Source organism: Rhinolophus ferrumequinum, chromosome 3 (assembly GCF_004115265.2).
Source record: "Rhinolophus ferrumequinum isolate MPI-CBG mRhiFer1 chromosome 3, mRhiFer1_v1.p, whole genome shotgun sequence".
NCBI lineage: Eukaryota > Metazoa > Chordata > Mammalia > Chiroptera > Rhinolophidae > Rhinolophus > Rhinolophus ferrumequinum.
In genome coordinates, this window is record NC_046286.1 from 62,899,586 (window position 1) to 62,924,617 (window position 25,032).

Sequence of the window (25,032 nt, forward strand, 5' to 3'; positions counted from 1 at the left end):
TTTCTCAAGTACACAGCTTCTTTTGTCCAAAATAAGCTACCACTCCTCTCCCTTTTCAATTGCTTATCTAGGTATGTTTTTTTCTGACCCAAAGCTGACAGGCACCTGTATGGGCAAAATGAGAAATTTTCTTTGAGGAGGGCGATGCCTGCCTCACCTTCCCTCTTCATGGTGTCAGGATAAACAAGTCAAAAGAGAAATACCTAGCAATTACATAAAATTGGCAAAAATCTTCATTTTCATATTTGCTCTGGAAACAGAACTGTACAGTTTGTACAATCTTAACTTCAGAGTTAAATTCTTCATTCTATAAAGGACCTATTTCGCAAGATGCACAAACATTAAAAAGCACACAATTCCAGGGAGTACCTGATAATCTGACGGCATGACAGGCCCGCCTGAGTTTGCGCCTGAAGGCCCCAGCCGTGGTTTCTTGTTTGGAGGCACCTGATTAAGGCCGGAGTCCTGACTGTGCTGTAGCCCTGCTCCGGCACCCCCGGCCCCAGCCCCGGCCCCTCCCGCAGTCCCGTTGGTCTGGGTGCTGTTCTGCTGTGGCGGGGGTGCCTGTGGAGGGGCTGCTGCCTGCTGTGGAGGGGCTGTGGCCTGCTGATGTTGGTTCTGTTGCTGTTGCTGATTCTTGTAAGGGAGAAAAAAAAAGAACAAGCAAGCTTGGTATGGAACTATAGTAATGGGAAATTTCTTTCACTACTTGCTATGCGCACGTGACTGCTGACCCAACCTGTGCTGTGACCTGTGAGGGACACCAAAGTGACTGGACTGAGTGGAGAATGGAGCAGCCAGGGCATCCAGCCTCCCCCAAAGGTCAAAGTACTGAGCCCTGACGGGACTCATTCTCTGAAGTTCACTTAGATTGCATAGTAATCCTCCAAATCAGAAACAGACATCCCACTGAAGACCACAAGACACATAGGAGATGGGTCTGCACTCATTAAAGCAGTTCTAATAGTCTTTTCAATAGTGATTCTGGAAAAGTCAAGGGGTGTGGGAAAGAGCCTTATATCTCCAAGTATGATCAAGACAGAATGATGCTTTGAAAAGCAGCCTGCATAGAGTGATGGTAATGATGCTGAACAAAACAAGAGCAAGAATGAAGAATCAGGGATCAAACAGATCAGGAAGTTATTTATCTGTAAGCTTACTACATTTCACATTTCAAAGTACACCACAATAAAATAACTACATACTTAATGAAATAAAAGGCGGTTAAATACATAGGGATTATTAAATTAACTTCCCTATGTTCTCTTTTTGCCTCCCTTACTCTCTGGAACTGAAAATGTACCACGCAGTTCATTCATACCTTATCACCTTTCTCTTCAGGTTCATCTTCATTTAGGAATTCTCGTTTGGGGTATGGAATCTGGCAGCCGGCAAACACACTAAAAATCGTTAAAACGAAAGAATACTTGTCATGACCTAAAATCTACGATATCACTGACCTTGTTAACTTAAAATTCCACCTTTTTTTTCTTAACTTATTTCCTAGTCTTCATTTGTGGCTGGTATTTGCTGGATGCCTCCCAACACAACTGAATTTAAGCATTAAAGATATGGAATCTAAAGAAGAGAATAGTGAATGAACTAATCAGAAACAGTTTCGGAGACAGAGAGGAAAAACTGAGGGTTGCTAGATGGGAGGGGGCTGGGGATAAGGGGGAAGGTGAAGGGATTAGAAAGCACAGTCAGTAACCATAAGATTGCCACCGGGATAGGAAAGTTAATTTGGGGAATATAATTAATAATGTTGTAAAGATTTTGTAGGGTATCCGATGGACACTTGTCTCATTAGAGAGACCACCTCAGGGATGGTGTAGATACCTGATCACTGCACTGTACACCTGAAGCTGAACAAAAATGAATGTCAACTACAAGTCTGTCTGTCTGTCTGTCTGTCTGTCTATCTATCTATCTATCTATCTATCTATCTATCTACCTACCTACCTACCTATCTATCTACCTACCTACCTACCTACCTACCTACCTACCTACCTACCTATCTATCTATCTATATGTATATGCTTACAAGAAGTGGAGTACAGCATTAGGAATAGAGACAGTGGAAAGGTAATGGCTGTGTGCGATGTCAGAGGGATAGTGGATGGGGGGGGGGTTAACACAGTGTGAGGGATATAAATGATAAACGTCTAAGTGTTACTTTTTTGTGTGACCTGTTTTGTGACCTGAAACTATAAATAAATAAATAAATAAATTTAAAAAATTAAAAAAAAAAAAAACGTAAAAAAACCCCACAATTTGTTGTCTGAAGTTTCACATTAGTGGCCATGTCCAATAACAAATGTTAACTGCTGTGAAGTGAGTAGACATATATGACATAGAAATTTCTCCACACAAACTTTATCAGCAATAAAAATAATTGAGTTTGTATTTGCTTCAACAATGAAAATAACTTTTTTTCTCAAGAAAAGCTGCACCTCGAATAAATCCAAGCACAGTTTATCCATGTGGATATAAGAAGGATAGGGACACAGAGGGGTTGGCTAGTGCAGCGGGCACACTGAATGTGAAACTCTCAGTTTCCTACTGTTAGTTTTAAACTGTTCTAGCTGACTGATCTATAAAAGTCCCATCTGTTCTCAGCTATGTTTTTATCTGTAAAACTGATTAATGGTCATTCCTAAACTACTTGCTTTCATTCACTACTCTCTACAGCTTTGCCTATTTCAAAATACAGGCCCTTTCTCTTGAGTATCTTTTCTCCAAGGTAGTATTAATGAAGACAGTACAATACTTCGGTAACAAGCGCTCTCTTGCTTTTAACTACCACCCGACATCCTCAACCTGGAGCAAAGGACACAGAAAAGATAGGGTACATACTCTAATGTTGGCAAGGGGTCCTCCTGAAAATAGGGGTCCTGCAGAGCCTGCTCTGAGGTAATTCTCTTGGTCGGATCCATAGTGAGGAGTTTCTGAAGCTAGAGCAACACGTAAGAAATGGACAGCACATGAAAAGGTTGTTCACGAGTCAGTGTTTTGACTTTTGTATTAATGTCTAACAGGACTAATATCAAATGACATTTTGTAAAGCTCCCTGCACAACTGGTACACTATACACATTTACGAGTATATGAAACTGGCAGAAATCATTAGCATTAAAGCCCTTTTAGAATTTAATTCTTTTTCTGCAGATAAATCATTGGGAAAAAAAATATAAGGCTAGAAGTCAAGGGTGACATCTTAAAAGAAAAATATTTAATTTTGCCCCAACATGCACTGATTTCTCTTCTTTCTGAAGAGAAGGAATAGCTGGGATAATTCAGGGGAACATGGGATGAGGCTTTAAGAGCCGTGCTAAGGATCTGACTTCCCAGTCTGGGAGATGCACTTACCAAGAGGAACACTTTGCTGTCAGGCTTCACCTTGTGTTTTTCCATGTACTTTATGAGGCTACTGTTGGCGTACCTGTAAGGACATAACAATCACACATCACTGCAAACACTCACACCATTTATGGTTTTTAACGGAAAGCTCCAAGATTGGTTTTCCTATAAGGTACGTGTTTATGCCACTGTGTTTTCTGATTAAAAAGGAACACATAACCAAATACTGGTAAATGTGTGAAGAAACAGGAACTGTTACACACTGCACAGTTTACACTGTTACAATCACTTTGGAAATTATGCATTAACCATTAAAGTTGAAAATGTGAATATCTTATTACCCAGCAATTTCTTTCCTAGGTACATACTCTAGTCTAAAGAGAGATTTTTGCATATGTATATCAGGATACATGGACAAAAAAATGTTCTTGGCAACATTTTTGTAACAGAAAAAACTGTAAACAACCCAAATGTCTATCTACTAAAGAATGGGTAATTAAATTGTTATGTATTCACAGAATGGAATGTTAACAATAGTAGAAATGAATACAGAGGTTGAATGAGGAAGAAAAGCAAATTGCAGAACAATATGATACTGTTTATATAGAAAGTTCAAAGACAAACTGAACAATAGTTTATTTAGAGATACATACATATGCAGTAAAACTATAATGAAAAATGAGGAATGATAAATACAAATTCAAAATCGTGGCTACCCTTTGGGAGGGATGTGAGCAGGAAGGGAGGGTACAAAGAGTACTTCACTAATCTTAGCAATGTTATATTTCTTTGGTTGAGAGGTGAGTCGATGGGTATTCATTTCATTATTCTAAACAGACTACACATCATATTTTCATCATGTATTTTCTTTCTTATATATGAAACATTTGAAATTAAAAAGGTTAAAAATAGGTAATATGTGTTCATGGTAGAAAATTTAGAAAATATAGAAAAGTATAAAGAAGAAAATTAAAACCACTTATAATCAAGCCATTCAATGATAAAGAACCACTGTCAAGATTTTGATAATTTTCTTTTGGCATTTTTATATATACACACATATAGGTATGAATGATACAAAGACTAAGGGATTTTTGTTTTGTTTTTATAAAATTGGGATCAGACTGCATAAATTGTTCCAACTTTTTTCACTTAATATTGTTTCATAAACATTTTTCCTTGTCAAATGCTCTTTAAATTTATTATCTGCAGTGGTTGTGTATCTCCTATTGTTACTAATATTGTTTGTTTGACAACAGTTATGAAATGCAGGTCCTTGGAGGTAAATCTGGTACACATTGTAGGGAGACAATACTGCAGAGCAGGTGACATTCTAAGAGCCCTACCAGACCTGACTCAGTCATTTACCAGTTGTGTGATCTTGGGCAGTTGCTCAACCCCTACGAAAGGTTTAGATTCCTCATCTGAAAAATGAGCATTATAATTAGACCTACCTTACAGCGTTGTTATGAGGATCATATGAAAAAATGTAGGGAAGGGGCTTAGCGTCATCCCTGACACATAGTAAGTGCTCAATTAACTACATGTGGCTGCCCTGACTGCTTTCACAGAATAAATTCTTGGAATTATTAGAGCAAAGAGTATGTACATTTCAGAGTATTTTTATGTGTTCTAGAGCCTTGCTATACAAACCTGGGTCTCAGATCTGTAGCATGGGCACCTGAGAGCCTGCATGAGAAATGCAGATTCTCAGGCCACATCCCAAGGCCCCCAGGTGATCTGTAGGGACATTAAAGTTTGAGAAATCTTCATTCTCACCAGTAGCATACAAGTAAGAGCGCCCGTTTTATTATACCTTTGCCAGCACTGGGTATTTTCATTTAAAAAATCTTTGCCATGTGTGAAAAAAAATTTTTTTCCCTCCAATGCCAGGAATATTTTTATGCCAAGGTAGCCACTAAGTTTGGTAATGGGAAGAAACTTTAAACTTTATGTAGAAATGGAGTCGGTCTATGTGTTTTTGGTTTCTATGTCGAATCAACTGAGTTAACATCAGATTCCAGGTTACTTGTTTCTATAATAAAAAAATTTTGAACCTGAGCAATCCTATTGCTCAGTCCCCATGGTAGTTTCTTCTTATCTTTTCTAGTATTACAGCTAAGCTGAACTGTTTGTCATTTTCTGAATTATCCTCTTCCATATTTGCAATAGTTTAGGAGCGGAATGGTTTTCAAAGCAATTCAAACTCCTTATATTCATTGAGGCATTTTATCAGACCATATTTATTCAAACATTCAATCTTTAAAGTCAACTTAATGATTTGCTTTTAATTCTATTTTGACCTTGCCTTCTAATGAGCTAATAAGTGCTGACACTTTAGAAAGAATATAGAAACATCTATTGTTATCCTTCACGATTCACTTTGAGAGTAAGTTTTGGGGTTCTTTTCTTTTTATCTGATGTGAAAACAAATTATCCTTTTACCTTTTATGCCATTTGAAATAATATTTTCTGGAATTCTTTCTTTATTATATTTTACTTCAATGATGTGTATGTATTATATTAGATTTAGCTGATTTTTAAAAAAATCTCATTTTGTCTTATGTATCAGTCGTCTGCTTTTGTGTGGGTAGAATTGTTTGCTTAGGAAGTATGGGCTCTTATCTCTAAACTTTTCCTGTTCTTTTTCTAACTGAATTTCACTTATCTTTTGAAATGTCTCCCCTTTTATTTCTGGTTGTTGTAAATACTATCATTTTTTGTAAAAAAAAATTCCTTTGATCTTTAAATATGAAGTTAAATGTTAAGTGCCTTCATTAATTTTCTCCATCTTTTATAAAGATATTATTAGAGTATCTTTAATTACTGGAACCACTTTCATTGAATACCCATTTGACAAGTAACTAATGAGCATGTATTATGTACCAGGCCCTGGGGATGCATAAAATGATGTGTAGAATACACATACCCATACTATCTAGAGGGAAAGGCAGGTAAGTATTCAAAAGCTAACTGTAATGCCAGGTAATCAGAGCTGAGGGAAGCAGCAGAGGATGCGGTAACAGTGCCGAGAGGGAGCGTCTAACTCAGACCTGGAAGGTCAGGTGAGGACTCATCCGGCAAGTGAATGCCCAAGCCAAGACCTAAAGGATAAGCAGAAAGGATAAAGAGGACGAGGAGTTACTCTGATGAAATGCGAGGGAGGAAAGTACATCCCAAACTGAGGGAAAAGCATGTGTAAAAATCCAGAGGACAAAGAAAGCTCAGGGCATTTGAGGTTCTTCAAGAAGTTCACAACATCTAGGTATAGAATGCAAAATGGAGCGTGGTTTAGGAGATGAATTTGGTGACAAGCCAAGGACTTGTCAGCTGTGTTAAAGAATTGAGAGCAATGTGACTTAACAACTAGAAGACTGACACTCAATTTACTTATTAGCAATGACTGCAGTAAAAACAGTGAGTGGGAATGAAGATGGGAGGTAGGAGGCCACTGCAGGATTCTAGGTGAGAGAGCGGTGGTCTGCACTTTAATAGTGGCAGGATCAATGGAGAGAAATACAAAGATTCAAAGGATACTCAGAACAAAGAACTGACTAGATATACTAACTGTTTGGACCCCGGGGGCGGGCAGGGGGTTTAAATGGGAGAAGGAGACAGAAGAAGGATCAGGTATCTCTCATGACTTTGGATTCAACAATTAGGTAAATCATATACACTGAGTAGTATCATAAGATATCAGACATATAAGATAGGAAACAGAGCAGGAGGAGAGGTTTAGGAGGATAAATGATGAGTTCATTTTTGGACATTTAATTTGAAGTAATCAGGGAACATTCAAGTAGGGATTCCAAAAGGCAATTAGATAAATGGGTCTGAAACTTGGAAGAGATCTGAGTAGGATATATAAATTGGGAGTTATCGGCCTAATTGCTGGTAAATTGTGGCCATCAGAATTATGGAGACTGCCTGGGAAAATGTCTAGAGTAAGAAGAGAAAACCTTGATCAATATCAGTGCTGTCTTTAAGAGATGGATAGGTGTTGTATGAAAGATTAGCCCTCCCCTTGACAAGGATGGAAGAGGCACTTGAGTCTAACAACGAGCATCGAACCATAGTTTGTGGTTTTTTTAATAGATGGGTAGAGGCAAAGGACCCTACCAAGGACTGTGTAACAGACGGGCCAAAAATAACTAGTGCCATTCTCTACTTTTCTTTGTGATGTCTGGTTTTGTTCCTATAAGCCATCCTGTCCTGAAAATTTTCCATTAAGGTACCCAAAAGAGAACCTCTTCAAACTTTTCCTCTAGGCATGCATATTTGTAACAAACTCTTCCCATGCCATCTCCTTCCCTCTCCTCTCATTTCCATTCGATGTACATGTCCCCACCAGTTACTCAGATCCCAAGCCACATGTTCTTCCTTCTGCCATCCTTCTTGGTTGCTAGCCCAGCATTTCAGTCACCAGTCATTACTCAAATCAAAATAAAATCAGCTGTGGCCTTGAACTGAGCCCTTTATTATGCTAAAACAGAAGAGACATTTAAACTATCTATTGACCCTTAAATTCTTACAAGTTTTTAAATACTGCAGTCTACTCCTAGCATATATGTGAACAACATGTGGAATAACTTTTTTAAATCACAGGTATAATTAATATAGTATAATCTAAGTTTCTGCTTTAAATAATAATCTACACCTGGTTTTTTAAAGGATTAATTTAAATAGTTCCCACTGAAGTTACTCCTTGTGGTTAATAAGGAATTACTTACGTTGTTCTTCTAAAGTCTTTCTGAAGTGTGGGGTATTCTGGCATCTTTCTAATATCTTCCCAGTCTTTATCTTTAAAAACAATTGAATATTGTTATAGGAAATAGTGTGCTACTTTTATCAAAAATCTCCTGGTTATTTTAGTTTAAAAATATATATGAAAACACTTAAAACATGTTTTTGAAAAGGAATGATTTTGAAATATGACTCAAATATTTTGAGAAGGAAAATAAAGTACCTGCAGGAAACCCCATGACACTAAATATCCTATCTAGCTGATCATGATGAAAGGGGTTGCTTGTTTTTATATCTTCCTGGCGACAGTGAAAAATAGGCTCCGAAGTCAACAATTCAGCGAATATGCAACCTATCGCCCATATATCTATGAAGAAAGAAAAATACATAGTTTTTGTACACATTTATCGGATTTCTTTGGTCATAACTCCAGGGTATAATCACAACCTATGGATAAAACCACTTTTCAGTGAAGCAATATGCAAAGTACATGTGCATTAAGTAAACATATACAGGAGACATGAATAGCTGATCATCACACAAAACACTAAAAGCCAAAGAAAACAGCATTTACTTGTACATTTCCTGATGAAGCTCAGCTTGTGAAACTCAATTTGGTAAGCAACGACTTTACTTTCTATTTAGGCAAAAGCCTTTCTAACCACTATTAATGATTCAATTACTAAAGCATTCAGCAAATAAACACAGGACATAATACTCAAGATCTGATAGACTAAAACAATGTCACCATCAGGAATAGCAATACATTCTTCTAAAGCAATCAAATGCGTGATGATAGAGCACCATTTCTGAGATGTGAGTCTAGACCAAGAGTACAGACCACATAAAATGATCTGGAAAAACTCAACTTTTTTCTAAAAGACTACCAACTTCAATTTTTTCAACAAATTGTAAGGTCTAGAAACTGATAAATATACCAGCAGACATCAGTAGAGGTAAGTGTTATCTAAACATATCCACTTGGCTGTTTACCCAACCCTCCAACACCTCAGGATAAAGTCAGGCATCTTTAAAAGTTTTACTAACTATTTCAAATCACCAGTTATAGATTATTCTATTTGGATTTTATACATCAAAAAACTAATTTAGATTCTGAGGCTATATTATATTCACAAGGCTTTGCCAAATATACAACTGAATTAATTTTTGTGAGATGTATATCCACACTTACCCATTTAAATAAATGCTGTTTAATAAGTTGATTTTTTTAAGTTAGTAATGCATGGACTGTGGTATAGTATAGAAAAGCAGTGTTGAGTAGCCTACTAAATGTGGAAATCACATTCTGTAGACAAGTTAAATAAGAAAAAAGTCTAATTATATCCATTAGCTGGAATTAGTGTTTGTGAGCTATTTTATAAACCAAATTGCCAAATGGAAAAAAATCATATAGTAATATCTCACATGTCTGACTCCATTCAGGAATGGTTCCCTTCCACGTAAGTTAGCGTTTTGGATAATGGGAACATATCCCTTCAATAACTATTTTTTATTACACCACTATCTGCCATCCTGAGAGGCTATAAAATATAATTTAATCTTTTTTAATGACAGAGGAGGGTCACCATCATCATGAACATCCATCACTGAAGAGTACAGTAGTAACACTGCTCCGTGTCTCCCTTTTAATTCTCTCTCTCCCACATCCCACTGCTCATCACTCTTGCCCCTGATAGGACTGCCTCCGACAAGCCCATCTCTCTTCCTGCTGGCTGCCTTTGCTGTGCATTCAGCTGCGACTACGAACGTACGAACGTACGTTGCTGCTCATGCCAGTTCCTGGTGTGTCCTCAACTCAATGGACAGGACCCAGGATCTGGATTTCCCTAAGAATTGCTAAGAGAAGGAACCTGTGTAGCTGGTAGTGTTACATTCTATGGTTTCCTGCCTCACGTGAGTCTCTAATTTTAAATGGTCATCTGGTCCCTGTACCATAGATACCCATCGCTCAGCTCTCTTTTCTCTATTAATGACTTGTTCTCCTGTCTTTCTCTCTGTTTGTCTCTCTCTCACACACACATACACACTCATACCTACACACAGCCACCCCACTCCCCCACTAAATGTCATTCCATAAACTTCTACTGACATTAATCATCAAACTCTCTTATTTCTATGCTTTGAATAGAAATAACATTCATTTCTGACATACGACTATGGAGAAGAGTGACAATGAGTGAATGTGTGTACATTCATACCAGTATGTCTGCTGTGAATAGATTTCAAACATAAAGATAACTAATTTCTGTGTCTTAACTTTTTTCCCAACTTCTATCCAAAACGGATAATTGGAACTTAACTAAAATTAGAAATTAGTGCTTATGCTTTTTATCTTTGGCTAAGTGGTAAATCTCATTTACTAAGCAAGTAAGTTACAAGCTCGTTAAAATTCAATTTCAGTTCTCCTTACCCTGAAAAAACAAGAAATATAATTTGTTTCCAATTCATACCCAATTATCTTTATTTCCAAAATAACACATTTATTTTTAACCTCAACAAGAGGGTAATTAATCATAAAATATTCATAAAACCGTGCTTCTCAAACTATGGACTATCAAAGTGTGTGGACCACATACAACAGAATCACCTAATGGTACATACATGTTAAAAATGGGCCTCACCATGGATTTTGTATAAGAATTTCCAAGAACAGCACAGACTTGGTGGAGAGTCACTTCGTTTGTTTAAGAAGGTTTTGGCTGAATTAGCCTTTTCTTACTGGAAATCTCCCTTCTAGATACAGACTGTATCAGCGTTCAATAAGAGTCCAAGACACATGGAGTCTGCTGCTATCATACTTCTGACCTTATGCCCTGGGTCTCACCCTCAGTCCTGTCCTAAGACACCACCTGTTGCTTCCCACTAACAATCCCGCCTTCTCTGGCTCACTTTCAGTCTCTTCCTAACCTCTGATGCCTTCTGAGATTGTCTAAGCGATTTTACTGTTCTCAGTAGAAAGAGAGACCTAATAACAGCAGAGGCAAACATAATTCTAAATAAAAGTCTCAAGTACAGCCCTACAGTAAAAGTCACTCACTGAAATGTAAGTAGAGTCAGGCTCTGATGTGAACTCATTGTAAGGACTCCTCCGTTCCTTCCACTTGCAGTCTGCAGATCTCCTTGCTTCACCCTTCAGACAGCCACCACTGTAGACTGCTGACAGTGTGGCCGTGCTGCCTCTGCCCTGCAGCCTCACTGGGCTCAGCTGCTAGGGGAAGGCTCTAAAGAGGACAGTGTCACACTTCTCTTCTGTCACACACATCCCGGCTTTCCTCACAGTGCTGAGGCGACTCACCGGCTTTTCCACTAATTTAACAAAATCCTTCAGCAATATTTAGGAAGCATTAAAATACTCCAGCCCTGTGCTAGCACCTCAGTGCCTGGACAAAGTATACATGTGTTCTGGATGTCTGTGAGTGTTGCAGAAATCAGATCTTCCAATGAATGAGATCAGATCTTCCATTTTTATTTCCCTTTTTACCGATGAATAAGTTAATTATCAGTCTAACGTTTCCAAATGTAAGAACTTTCTTTATAGGTCTTTGGGTGTCACCAGGTTTTTTTTCATGAGCTTAACAGAGAAAGGGTGTGCTTCCCTGTCTGTAAAAGGAAACTCTAAAGAAACATACTTAGCAAATTCAGGTACCTTCTTCACATTAACTGTACTATTTACTCCTTACCTAGCCTCTCTCTTTACCTCCTTTAAAGAAATCTCTAGGTTTGAGAAGGGCTCTCTCTTCCTGACTCCCTCAGCTTGCAGCTGGACCCTCTGAGGACAATACAGTGCCCAGGTAACAACATCTCTGATACTTCTGTTCTGAAGCAGACTTTAAATCCTACAGAGAGCGTGTTTAGAACAGATTTTCTTACTCAGCCGTTTTTACTCGGAGAGATGGGAAGATGCGGAGCACAGCTCATCTACCCAGACTCTATTTTCTATCTTAATGGAGAAACTGCCATTCTAATGGCGAGAGAGAAAGATTAGTCATATTATTTCTTGCTTAGGAAAGACTGACTGACCAACTTTACCCCAGACAGAAGGAACTCTTCCAAGACCACATTACTCCCGTTTTTCTTTTTGTGAAGAAAACAATTCTAAATCTTTCTCAAGTTCTTCTGATCAATATTAGGTAAGTGCAAAATAAAATTTGCATGCTATCATTTCCATAGCAACTCAATAGGATCAGATACCTCTATTCTCTGAAAGAAAATGCTTTCTTCTTTTAAAAGAAACATTTTCTTCTACACAATTAAAAATCCAAATCTATCAGACTATAAAATCTAGGAATATAGAAGACAACAGGACTTTTACAAAGAGACATAAAGTGATTTTTACAAAGCAGCTTTATTCTTATTATACCATTTGGTATTTATGATAATTTGATACCAACATAGTAAATCATTTTAGACTAACTTACCAATGGCCTTTGTATAATGCCTTGCACCAAGTAAAAGTTCTGGAGCCCGATACCAAAAAGTCACAACTACTGGATCCAAATCTGCTAGTGGCTTGAGAGGAGAATTGAATAATCTGGCAAAACCCATGTCAGCTAAAAAATAAAATAAATTAATATCAAATTCAGTTTGGCATGCTATTGGAACCATGCAAGGTTGATGACAAACGTTACTAACTTTATGTAATCCTTTTCCTCCCTTTTCAACCAGTGGTTTGTACCAGGTACCAGATTTCTCCTTCTGAGGTAGATACTATTATTGTGAGTATTTTACGGATGAAGAAACTGAGTTTTAAAGATATTCTGACTTTCCCAAAGCTACTAAGCTACTTTCATAGAGCTACTAAGTACGAGTAAGAATTAGAATCCAGGTCGGACTTCAGATTCTTGTCTTTCAGAGACGATTACAATAATATTCTTAGACTTGTTTTTTTTTTTTTCAACTCAAAGATAGTCTAAAAGTTTCCATAGTTAATTATGACTTCTATATAACTATACATCTAAAAATGGATTATGTCTTATAGTTCAGTGTGTGCTGGGTTAAGTGGTCATGAGAGCCAATCTATACATATGTTTCCTTAACTATGAGTTCAGTGGCATCATGTGGGTGGTTTGAAATTGGCTATGGTGGGAATATTTACATCATGGAAAATGGCAAATGCTACAAATTGGGGCTTTTTTACCCAGAGAGCCAGTTACCAGCACATCACACACGTTTCCAAGGAACATGTACAGAATATGAGATAATTTGTTGTAATTCAACATTTCACAAAGGTCTATACCAAAGCTAACTGATTTAAATATTACTAAAGGAGAATAAAAATAGAAAAAAGAATATTTATTACTAAATAAGGTCCCGGAAACTATCTTATTTTCTTAAGACTTCATAAAGAAGAAATACATTATATCTACAAAGCACTTTATAAAGTTTACAAACGGTGTTCATATACTCGTACATCATATATTACTTAATATAATCATAAGAATGCTGGTTCGATAAGTATTTTTGGTCCCCACTTGTGAGATAAAGACTCTAAGGCCCATGGTCACAGGGACAGTCAGTAGAGATCAGTACTCACACGAAAACCATATTATAATCTAGCACCTGCATCCTTAACCTCTGACCTGACATCCAGTAAGTTATACATGTCATAACTGTATGTCACAAAGGCAAAATCACAAGAATTATAAACCAATAAACCACTGTAATTTAAAACATATAATATACACAGTATATTTTGATTACAAGGGGCACCAATGTACTATAAAAGCACAAACAATATATAAAATTTTCATTAGAGAATCATTTAATCTAAAACTAATATGTTATGATAAAACATATATTAAGATTTTAATTTACAGTGGCATTATTTCTTTAGAGTTTAATAATTTATAAGACTTTCTAAAAATGCTTTGGGGAAGCCAGGTCTTAAAAAATAAAGCTATTCAAGAAAGCCTGGGCTAATGACTACTCTTTCTTAACTGAATTTCCCTATAGCAAACAAGTATTCAAAACCATTTTACCAATATTATACACTTCAAAGCACGGCTTTATATACTTAACGGATACTAATGGTTGCTGATGGCAAAGTAATATGATGGAAGGCTGTTCCACACATTGAAAAGCATTTTGTTTTGAAATAAAGGCCAAAGCCAGTATTTCTCCCCTTATTCTCTACCTCTTTACTTTTATCTAAGCCACACCTATTCACTGTCAAATGAAATCAAGACCAGAGGACACAATAAACATTCTTAAAAACAATTCCTGTTTATTGTATAAACTTCGAAGGAATTTCAAACCATTTTTCAAATAATTACCGATTTAGACAAAAGGTAACTAGCCTAAACATTACTAACAGCTGTTTTCCTAAAATTAGATATGCGTGAAATTTTCAATTCAATTGGTAGCAGTAGTAAAATTCTGCGGTGGGGGCTAATTAGGCACTATCCAATAAGAGAAAAGCAGCAAAAGACATTGTCTTCCATCAGGGAGCTTACATGAAAGTGAGTGACAAGATACACAGAGGAGACAAAAATAAAAAAGGATAAGTACTGGAAGAATAAAGGAAAGTTGCTACGTGTTTCTATTTGACTCTAAGTCCCTTGAGGGAAGAGCCTATGTTTCTTTCATGGTTTCATCTGGAACGATGTTTGATACACCTTTGTAGAAATGGACTAAATTGAAAGTAGAGCTTGAGCTGGATTCTGAATGATGATTTGTTGTGAATAGTAAAGAAGGCAATAAACATTTTAGGCAAGGCCTGGGAAGGCTTTGGGCTGCCAAGCAGGGGAAGGCTAAGATATAGGGAAGGTCATAATGTGTTTTACATTAGACTATTCTTATCAGCCAAAATAGAACTGTATTAAAGTGTTAAGCATGGGCACCAGAGGATTACTAATTTTCTAAAAATAATGTGCAATTAAGACAAAATTTAAAGCAATTTAACAACTAGATTATTTGTTTACTTGACCTCTATTAGTTATCATTGCTTACTTTTAACCCTGGTTTTATCCCTAATCTTGGATAGAATTACAATCCTAAAACTCTTAACAGTAAGGTAGTTAACAACTAGCCTGGACTGTAGGATTTATGTTCAGAAATAGTACAAATATTTGGGAGTAGTAAGGAGAAGAAGACACTAAGTTTGGGTGATTGGGTTAAATGTGATGACAGGTTCTTAGAAGGGAAATTATAAGATGATGATGAATTTGCTTTGGAATAATGGAGTACAGATTGCCAACAGGGCAACCAAATAGAGATGAAGATTTTACCGAGGGGGAGAGAATAGAATCTGAGATCCAGTTCTTAGAATAATTTTCATAGAACCCAAGATTGTAAGGCCACAACTTATCAATTCCCAAAAGAAGTAATTATACAGGGAGACCATGTCCCAAACCATTGCCTAGGGTGTCTTGAATAAAATGTGGAAGTAACAGCAAAAGTAATATACAGAAAAACAGAATTATGCAATGGCATACAGACCAAGAAAAAAGACAGTCTCAAGGTCAGACTGGTCAGAAGAACAAATGACTAACGCATTAAAGGAAAATGGTGACACAGGCCACTAGATTTGGTAAGACAGAGGTCAAAGGTGTCCTTTTAGAGAGAAGTTTCAATTGAGGGATGGAATCAGAGGCCAGATTATAATAAATCAGGGTGAGTGGAACCAATGGGTGAATACCATGGGTTCTAGAAGTAGAGGGACAAAGGAAAAAATAGAACGAATGGTAAAGAAAATAAAATGGGTATGAGAAGATTTATTTTAAGACTGGGAAGCATGAATGCTTGAAGGTGAAGGGAAGAAACTGGAGACGGGAAGAATGGAGATCCTGTAAGACGAGGAGCTTAGGGACAGGAGAAAGACATTTAGAAGCTAAGAAGGGCACTAGATGAGACTTAGGAGGAAAGGGTCACTCTTTGCTCTGACCATTTCAAAGACAGAGCTGTGGTGACAAAAAGTGGTCCGTGAGGTCACACCAGGTAGCTTTGATATCACTAGATGGCAACGTTTATAGGAAAAGAGACTCTGGACTTGGAATTCCAGGGTCTGGACTTGGAAAGGCTGAACAAGCTACAACTTGACTAAACCCAGCTTTCCTTATCTGTAACATCTACCACAGAAGGCAGCTGTGTCAAACAATGAGGTAACATGCAAGTATCTGTCACACTAAATAGTAACCTGTTCACTGGACTCCAGTCTCTCACAGGGAGGGACCATCCTTTAGCTAGCTCCCTTTTACTTTCACCAGAGTCTTACAAAAAGTAGGTACTCAAAAACTGCCTGTAAGAAAAAAGAGGGTAAGAGTGAGTGAGAAACAAGTGAGGAGCGGTAGAAAGGGGATGGAGAGGGAAGAGGAAGGAAAGGGGAAAGGAAAGTAGTAACTGTTTCTTAATCAACATCAACAAAACTTTAGAATGACTCTGAATCTCAGTAAACTCAGGGTAGAGGCTTAAATAAAGGGAAGTTGGTTTAGAACAGCTTCTTTAGGAACTGGGATAGCAAATTAATTGAGGAAGTAGAAGACTAAGCCGCAGGCCAGGCTAGGTTGAAGTAGGACAGAATGAATTTGCAATAAGTCAAGTTAGCACAATTTTGTACCACACTTAGCATCTATATTCTAATAGCAAAGACAGCAGGTTGATGAAACAAAATTTATTTTAAAATCCTTCTAAAAAGCATTGAACATTCAATAAATATAATTTCTATTCAAACAAATTAGAATAAGTAATAACTATGTACTGTGTCAGATGGGTAATAAACTTATTGGAGTTGTCACTTTGTGAGGTATATTCATGTCTAATCACTATGTTGTTCTGTACATCTGAAACTAATATTGTATATCAATGGTAATTGAAAATTAAATTAAAAAAAGAAAAAATAAAATAAAACAGAAGTATAAAAAGATTTTTAAAAAATTAGAATAAAGAATTTCTTAGCTCATTTTCTCCCAAATATGTCATGAGTAAAAACGAGGCCAATTTCTTTTAGAACCTTCAGGGTTGTAAAGGAAATTTTAACAGACAGATTAAGACTCCTGCCAGTGCCTTAATCCAAGACTGGCAAGTAAGAGTCTATAAACATATATATTCATTTGGAAAACATATATTGGTACCTGGCCCAGGGCATGTGTGGGGCAGCGAGCAAGATATCTGTGAAACTCCGTATGCATTAGGTCAGGGTGGGAGGGATGTATTCACGGGAAGAATGTTCCATAAAGCTGAGACAAAGCTAGGTTTAGGGGATTGTGTTCAGGGTGACGGAGCAGAACGGTAATAGCAGCATAAACACACGCTTGGGGTTTTGTATGGGCGTGAATTCTTTGTGGGCTGGCTTGCCTCAGTTTAGAGTTATAAAACCTTATTTTGTGAATAAAGCTGAGGAGTTTCACAAACTGTCTCTCTACATTTCTCAACATCTTTTCTAAAAATATTAAGAGGAAGTAATTTTAAAGTTAACTACTTAAATAGGAGTATTAAAAAGGGAAACCATCTTTGCAGTCACTTCAGTTTAAAAAATTATTTTAGAAATAATTACCTACCTATTTTGACTCTCCCTCTCTCAGGACCTTCTCCCATTACTAGGATATTTGCTGGTTTCTAGAAATAAAAATAGAGCATTCAAATTACTATGTTTATTCTTTTGACATGCTCTAAAATGGAAAAAAAAATTTCTATGACAATATCACTTCTGTATGTTCATCAAAACTATAATCAAATACCAAGTGCTCTCTCCATAGTTAAAACATTTGACATCCTTGAGGTTAACACTAACTTCCCACAAATATCTTTGCTATGGAAACATCTTATTTTCAAAATTATATCATATAAATAATTACAAAGGAATTAAAGCTATCGTTTCTATTTACCCCATAGAAGTAATGAGTAATAATCTAAAAATCTGTACAAATTATAAACTGTCTGCTTGCTGTCCACAAAAGAGCTTTTGTGGTTGAAAAATTATATACAAAATTTCAAACCACAACATAATTACCTTCATTTAAATGAATCAAATGGAATATTCCTTGCCAAATATTTCTAAACTACTGAAGGAAAACATGATCAACATTCAACACACTCTATTAAAATTCATACATGTTTTCAGCTATAGTTCATGCAAAAGTGAGAAATTCCAAATATAATTTCAAGAGGTAAGAAAATAAAAAGCAAGGCTAATACAAAGCTACATAAAGAGTAGACTGCAAATGTGTCCACCAGCTTTCACGTCATCCTCATTTGTAGACATTTGGATACAGAGGAGCTGTGGAGATAGGCCTTTGGACAAGTAAGTCTCCTCTGTAAACTCTTGTCCAAGGTCTTCTCAGCTGAAATGGAGAGGGAGTTATGGAGCTGAGTAACATCTTAAAGGAAAAATTAATAGGACTTTGTGACTAGTCGAAGTAAGAAGATTAAGACGAGGACGATACAGATTTCACCAAGGTTTTGAGTTTATGTGACTAAAAGAATGACGTTGTCTGTATTAAGGAAAAGTTATGAGAGGCACTGGTTTGGGAGGGGGAACAACAAAGAGAAGGAGATGACATACTACTCAGTTTGAAGAAGGTGAGATGCTGATAGTCAAGGGAATGGAAATTGGAGGATTTGGATTTGAAAGTTATCGTCAATGGCATGTGATAACTGAAGACAAAAGACAAGATTAGTTTACCATAGCAGAAAGACAAATTAGCATCAGACAAACCCAAACATTAAAAATTCAAGTTTGACAACGATTTATCAAAGATCCATTATGTACAAAACATTGTACTGGAGACTTTCAGGAAACAAAGAGAAGCCTTTGACTTCAAGGAGCTTAAAATCTAGTAGGAAACACAGACAGACAGCTTTTTAGAATATAAGGCACTATGAAAAGTACCAAAATTGCAAAATCAAATGCAGGGAATGAATGATTCTTCTCAGTGACTGTTAGTCTTTAGGAAGGAGATGGCCTTGGATGAATATAAGGCTGACTAAGGTTTTGATAAGCAGAAACAAAAGACGGACTTTGCAGACTCAAGGAACCCTGTAAATAATGATGTGGTCACATGAAAACACAGACACAGCATACTAAGAGAGCCTACCAGTGTTTTGACGTGACTAGAGCATGGAATGCTCAGTGTAGAAATAAGACTAGAAACTATGTTGGGGAATAAAATGCCACAATAAAGAAACGAGTTTATTCTATAGACTAAGCTGAGACAGAATAGTGAGATAATCAGATCTATATTGAGGAAAAATCTCTGGTAGCAACGTGAAGAATGAACTGGAAAGGATGGATAGATCTCAAAGTAGAGAAAGAGAATCCAGTTGGATGTGGGCTACAATACTCTAGGGAAAAGTTATGGGCACCTCACTTGTGATGATGGTCATGGAGGAACATATCAGAGCATTTCAAGGTAAAAGTACAATACTTGGCATGGCTTTTTACACCACCTTCTCCACCCTCCCTAGTTATTCATTTAACAAATACTGACTAAGTACATACTAAGTATCAGGCGGTGGTTTAGATGCTAGAGATACAGCAGTAAATAAACCCAGGAAAAAAATCCTTGCCCTTATGAAGCTTACATTCTAGGGGGAAGAGAAAGGCAATAAATATACAGTACATCAGCTATTGATAAGTACTGTAGAAAAAGAAAAACAAGGAGAATACAAGAGATTTCCACGTCTGGTGTTATGGCTGACTCGGTGCTCTGGGGAATCCTGTCCTTAAAAAGAAACATATGCTGCATCAGAAACATTCCTTGAAGGATCCCTGATCTTACATGAGGTCTACAATAACCCCCAGCCTCACCCCAAATAACGTATCCTTGTGGCTGGACAGTGACAAAAAGGCAGGATGGGCCTGAGGGCAGATGCCAATAACACACTTCAGTGGAGAAACTGACCTTGGGCCACCAGCAAAGCAAGGAAGCTGAGCCTGCTACCCCACAATCAACCAAGACTCTCAAAGGGACTAAAGTAAACCTAGATGCTACCAGTAGAAGCAAAAGAAAATCCTCTCTGGAGGAAAAACTTCCTAACTTAGGCCAAAGGGCTAAAACAATACATTTTCATGCTAAAAACATTATTTCCGTATTGGATTAAAAGCAAAATCCATTCATATACTATTTACAAGAGATCCACCTAAGTGGAAGCACCATAAAAGCTGAAAGTAAAAGGCTATTAAAAGATGTATCAGGCAAACTGTTATATAAAAGGTTCAATTCACCAGGAAGAGCAACACTCCTAAACTTGTGATGTACTTGAAACCCATATAGCAAAAATAAATATAACTTTAGGGAGGGAAAAAGATCAACGATAACATACTTTTCTCAATTATTGATGTGTCAAGCAGACAAAAGATTAGTAAGATACAGACTATCCAAAGGACACAATTAGCAAGGTTGATCTAGCAGTCATATATATAACTTTTTACCCAATAAATAGAGAATACACATTTTTCTTAAGCACACATGGAACATTTACAAATACTGATTGTGTACTGGCAAGGATCAAGACATTCCGAGGAATTGTTATCAAATAGGCTATAAACAATAAAGGCATATGGATTGGAGAGGCAAAAACAAAACTATTCTTATTTGCAAATGATATAATTATCTACACAGAAAACTCAAAGTACATATAAACAAATTATTAGCAGTAGGAAGAGAGTTCAGTAGGATGTCTGGCTAATAGAACAAAATGAAAAAGTCAACTGTATTTCTACATATCAGCAAAAAAAAGGTAGGAAATATAATTTTTCAAAGGCAGCATTTCTAAACCAACAACAGAAAGAAAACCATTATAAGTGCCTAGGAATAAATGTATCAAAGAATGTACAAGATTTTTACACAAAACATCTTGAAACCTTATCTTAAATGACATTAAAAATCCTAAATAAATTAAGAGCCCATGTTTATAGATAGCTTAATATAGTAAAGACATCGATTCTCCCCATACTTATCTATAAATTCAATGCAACTTCAATCAAAATCTCATCAGGGTTTTTTATTGTGGAACTTGAAAAGCTGGTTTAAAAATATATGTGGAAGAGCAAAGAGCTAAGAATAGCCAAGATACTGTGAAGTGTTAGGAGTACAGGATGAGGAGAGGAATCTGGCTCAAAACATGGTATCAAGATTTATTTATTAGGTTGGTGCAAAAATAATGGTGGTTTTTGCAATTATTTTTAACCCTTTAAACTGCAATTACTGTTGCACCAACCTAATTAAAGCTATAGTAATTAAGACAGTGTGATACTGATACAGGGATAGACCAACCAATCAATGGGATAGAACTGAGTCCCTAGATGGAACTGTGATAGTGAGAGAAGAGGAACTTCAGGTTAGTGGAGAAAGAAGGAACTACTCAATACATGGTGCTGGCACAACAGGTTATCCAAATGGGGAAAAAAAATAAATAAAATGAGTCCTCACCTTATACCACACACACATAAATCTCAGGTGGGTTAAAGACTTCAATGTAAAAAGCAAAACTTTAAAACTTTATGTGTGGGGCCAACCGGATGGCTCAGTTGGTTAGAGCGCGAGCTTTCCACAAGGTTGCTGGTTCAATTCCTGCATGGGATGGTGGGCTGCGCCCCCTGCAACTAAAAATTGAAAATGGCAACTGGACTTGAGCTGCACCCTCCACAACTAGATTGAAGGACAACTACTTGGAGCTAATGGGCCCTGGAGAAACACAGTGTCCCCCAATACTACCCAATAAAATAAAATATTATTAAAAACAAAACAAAACAAACTTTGCGTGTGTGGGCAGGGGGAGGATATAGGAGAATATCTTCCAGACCCTGAGGTAGGGAAGAATTTTTTTTTTTAATTAAAGTTTATTAGGATGACAATGGTTAGTAAAGTTACATAGATTTCAAGTGTACAATTCTGTAATACATCATCTATATATCACATTGTGTGTTCACCACCCAGAGTCAGTTCTCTGGGAAGAATTTCTTAAAGAACATACAAGAAATAATCATGAAAGAAAAGACTGATAAGTTTGGCTATTAAATAACTTCCAATCATCAAAGATGAAGAAAGTAAAAAGACAAAGCACAAACCAGCAGAAGTACTTGCTACACACAAAGGTAAGAAAGATTTAGTATTCAGAATGAAGAACTCCTACAAATCAATATGAAAAACGACCTAATAGAAAAATGGACAAAATGTCTGAACAGATATTTAACAAAAGAAGAAACATGTTTAACCACTAAGCATATGAAAAGATGTTCAACCTCAACAATAATGAAGGAAATGCAAATCAAAATCACAGTGAGATACTATTTTACACCTAGGAGATTGGGTAAAAATTAAGAACTACTGAATAGGATGTGGGTCTGGGGTAACTCCAATACATTGCTGTGGAAGAATAAATTGGTACAACTTCTTTGGAAAAGAATTTGGGACCATCCTGCAATTGGAAAATTGCATATCCTTCGACTCAGTAATTCCATTTTTAGATCCACTAGAGAATGTTCACAGAAGCACAGTTTGTAATACAAAAAAATATGGACACAACCCAGATTTCTAGCTAATAGGAAAATGGAAAAGTTAATTGTGGTAGAGTCACACTTGAATTTTAAAACAGCAGTGAAAATCAATGAATTACAAATAAAGGGAAAAAAATGTTTAAATCTTGGAAGCTAATATTACGTTGAGTGAAAAACAGTAAGTTTTAGGAGACTACAGCAGGATGCCATTTTCATAAAACTTAAAACCAAGTAAAACTAAAGAATATATTGTTTATGCGTACTACACATGTGATAAGCTTATTTTTAAAAAGGAGTGAATAACAGATTCAAAATTCAGAATATTTGTTTACAAAGGCAGAGGGATAGGATGCGGGGGGAATATAAATTTAAACACCATTTAAATGCATTTAACTTTTCGAAGCATTTTCACACAAATTTCCTTTTTCTTAATAGAAATACTCAAGGGCCTGCAGGGCTAGAGGCACTTCTCAGAACAACTCCATGTAATCCCCAAGATTCCACACTGAGTTGTGTTTACAGACACTGTGCTTAATTTTCAAAAGGCTAACTTGAACGCATGGCGAACGCATATGCATTAAAAAAAAAAAGACACTGCAGCTGATGCACATACACCTACATCCACACATACAAACCTAAAAGAATACCAAAATTGCTCTGACCTAGTTACATCCCAATTAACACAGACTATGCTTTACTAAAACTCCTCTTCTTACTGTGAACACAAAATGCCAGCTGTGAAAGAAAGTGATACTGCTGGGTTTGCACACTTTAGTTACCATAGAAACAGCAGAAATGGCAGAACTTGGATGCTTCACATTTAAGTTACCAGCAATAAAATCGGATAGACAAATCAAGGCTGCAGGGTTTGTTTTAGTTAAATTATATTTTAAAGGTAAAAGTCAGGGAATACTATTAACAAACAATACTCTTGAAATATCTGTATTTTAGCAAAATTCAGTTAATTCTTGAATTTACATTTACATGTACTCCACCTGCCTTTTCCTTTTATAGAATCAATTTTTTTTCACAAGGTTAAAATTATTTCAGTTAATTGGCACATCATAAATAGAACAGCCTAAAGATATACAATTAACCAGCTACATTTGCTTTGCATTCCCTACCCCAGGACATTTGCAGCAAACATAGGAAACCCACAAGATGACTCTTAGCACCAATAAAGATGAAAAAACACAAACACAATTGTCTACAATCCTGAATGATAGGAAAAAAACCAATCAGAATATCAGACTAGTTTCTGAACAATGAACAGTGTTGGCCTAATATTAATGGCTACAGCCATTCTTTTATTTAAATATAGAAGTGACATCACTCTCCTCACATTTGATACAGAAATACATTCCCAGGAGAAAACCCTCAGTTTATATCCCTTTCTCTACACTGTTCTCTATTGTTCATCTTGAATAAATAAGATTCTGTGTTGTAACAGACAGGGCAAAGAACTATCTGAGAGTAAGATGCATGTGTTTTTTTTTCCTTAGTAAACAGAAATAGTCACTTGCTTATAGCATCATAACTATTTACTCCTTAAAAGAACCTCAATGAAGGTAGAGAATTTAAAAATATAGAGAATCTGAAATTGTGATCGCAACCTCCTAAAGGGCAGGGAAGATATTTCTTTCACCACTTTATGTATCTACTGAAATCCAGGCATACAATATAAATATTTGTTGACTGAATGAACAAATAAATAAATGAACAAAAAATACCAATGGATAGTACTCATAGTCCTTTGATAGGCAAGTTCTCAATTTTAAGAGAAGTTTTAAGAAACTAGAGTAACCACTTACCCCATAATATGCCAAGCTCACTTCTGAATACAGATTTTTTAAAATCTTGATTCTAGTTTATTCCAGGGTTTCAACCATCACCCATGTGCTAATGACTCTGAAATCTTATCTCTAGGTCTCTAAACTATGTTTCTTAGAAATATGTCAACTGTATGCTGCCCATCTCCATAATCATCTCAAACTCACTTGTTCGAACTGAATTTTTATTGCCCCTCTTTCTGGTATTCCTTTCTCAATCACTCAATCAACAAAACAGAAGTCGAACATCCTGTGTGTATCACTCAAATCTAATCAATCCTCAGATCTGCTTATCTTACTTCCTAAATATTTATCTACTAGCTCACCTCCTGCTACCTTGCTTACCTGTTGTAATTCAGGCCTTCATCACTTCTCAGCCAGCTCATTCCAACAGCCTGATAAAGCTCCTACCCCTCCACCCTCAAACCAGTTCTCTATATCCCTTTCTTAAGCAAAAACCTGACCAGCTCAGCTCCCACTGACCACAGGAAAAATCCATACTTGGACACATGGCAGTAAAGGTCCACTGTAATCTGGTCCCGACTTGTCTTCTTTCTCTACTCCCTGCTTTGCCTCAGTGATGCCCAAGTGCTTGTGGTTTCTTACCCCTGCTCTCCTTCGCGCTGTCTCCTCCGCCTGGGGTGCT

At 36.7% G+C, this 25,032-nt stretch overlaps 1 protein-coding gene and 1 pseudogene across 1 annotated transcript in view; one reads left to right on the forward strand and one right to left on the reverse strand.

Annotated features, from left to right (window-relative positions):
• Positions 1–25,032, reverse strand: part of CDK19 (cyclin dependent kinase 19) — a 130,065-nt gene that overhangs the window by 6,682 nt on the left and 98,351 nt on the right. Inside the window, exons 5-12 of the mRNA XM_033097548.1 lie at positions 17,618–17,675; positions 12,542–12,673; positions 8,326–8,469; positions 8,090–8,159; positions 3,369–3,441; positions 2,857–2,954; positions 1,322–1,400; positions 370–636 (exon numbers count right to left, since the gene is read on the reverse strand). Of these exons, the coding sequence (XP_032953439.1) occupies positions 370–636; positions 1,322–1,400; positions 2,857–2,954; positions 3,369–3,441; positions 8,090–8,159; positions 8,326–8,469; positions 12,542–12,673; positions 17,618–17,675 (921 nt within the window). The remainder of the gene's footprint in view (positions 1–369; positions 637–1,321; positions 1,401–2,856; positions 2,955–3,368; positions 3,442–8,089; positions 8,160–8,325; positions 8,470–12,541; positions 12,674–17,617; positions 17,676–25,032) is intronic.
• LOC117020921 (uncharacterized) lies at positions 7,357–7,448 on the forward strand (annotated as a pseudogene).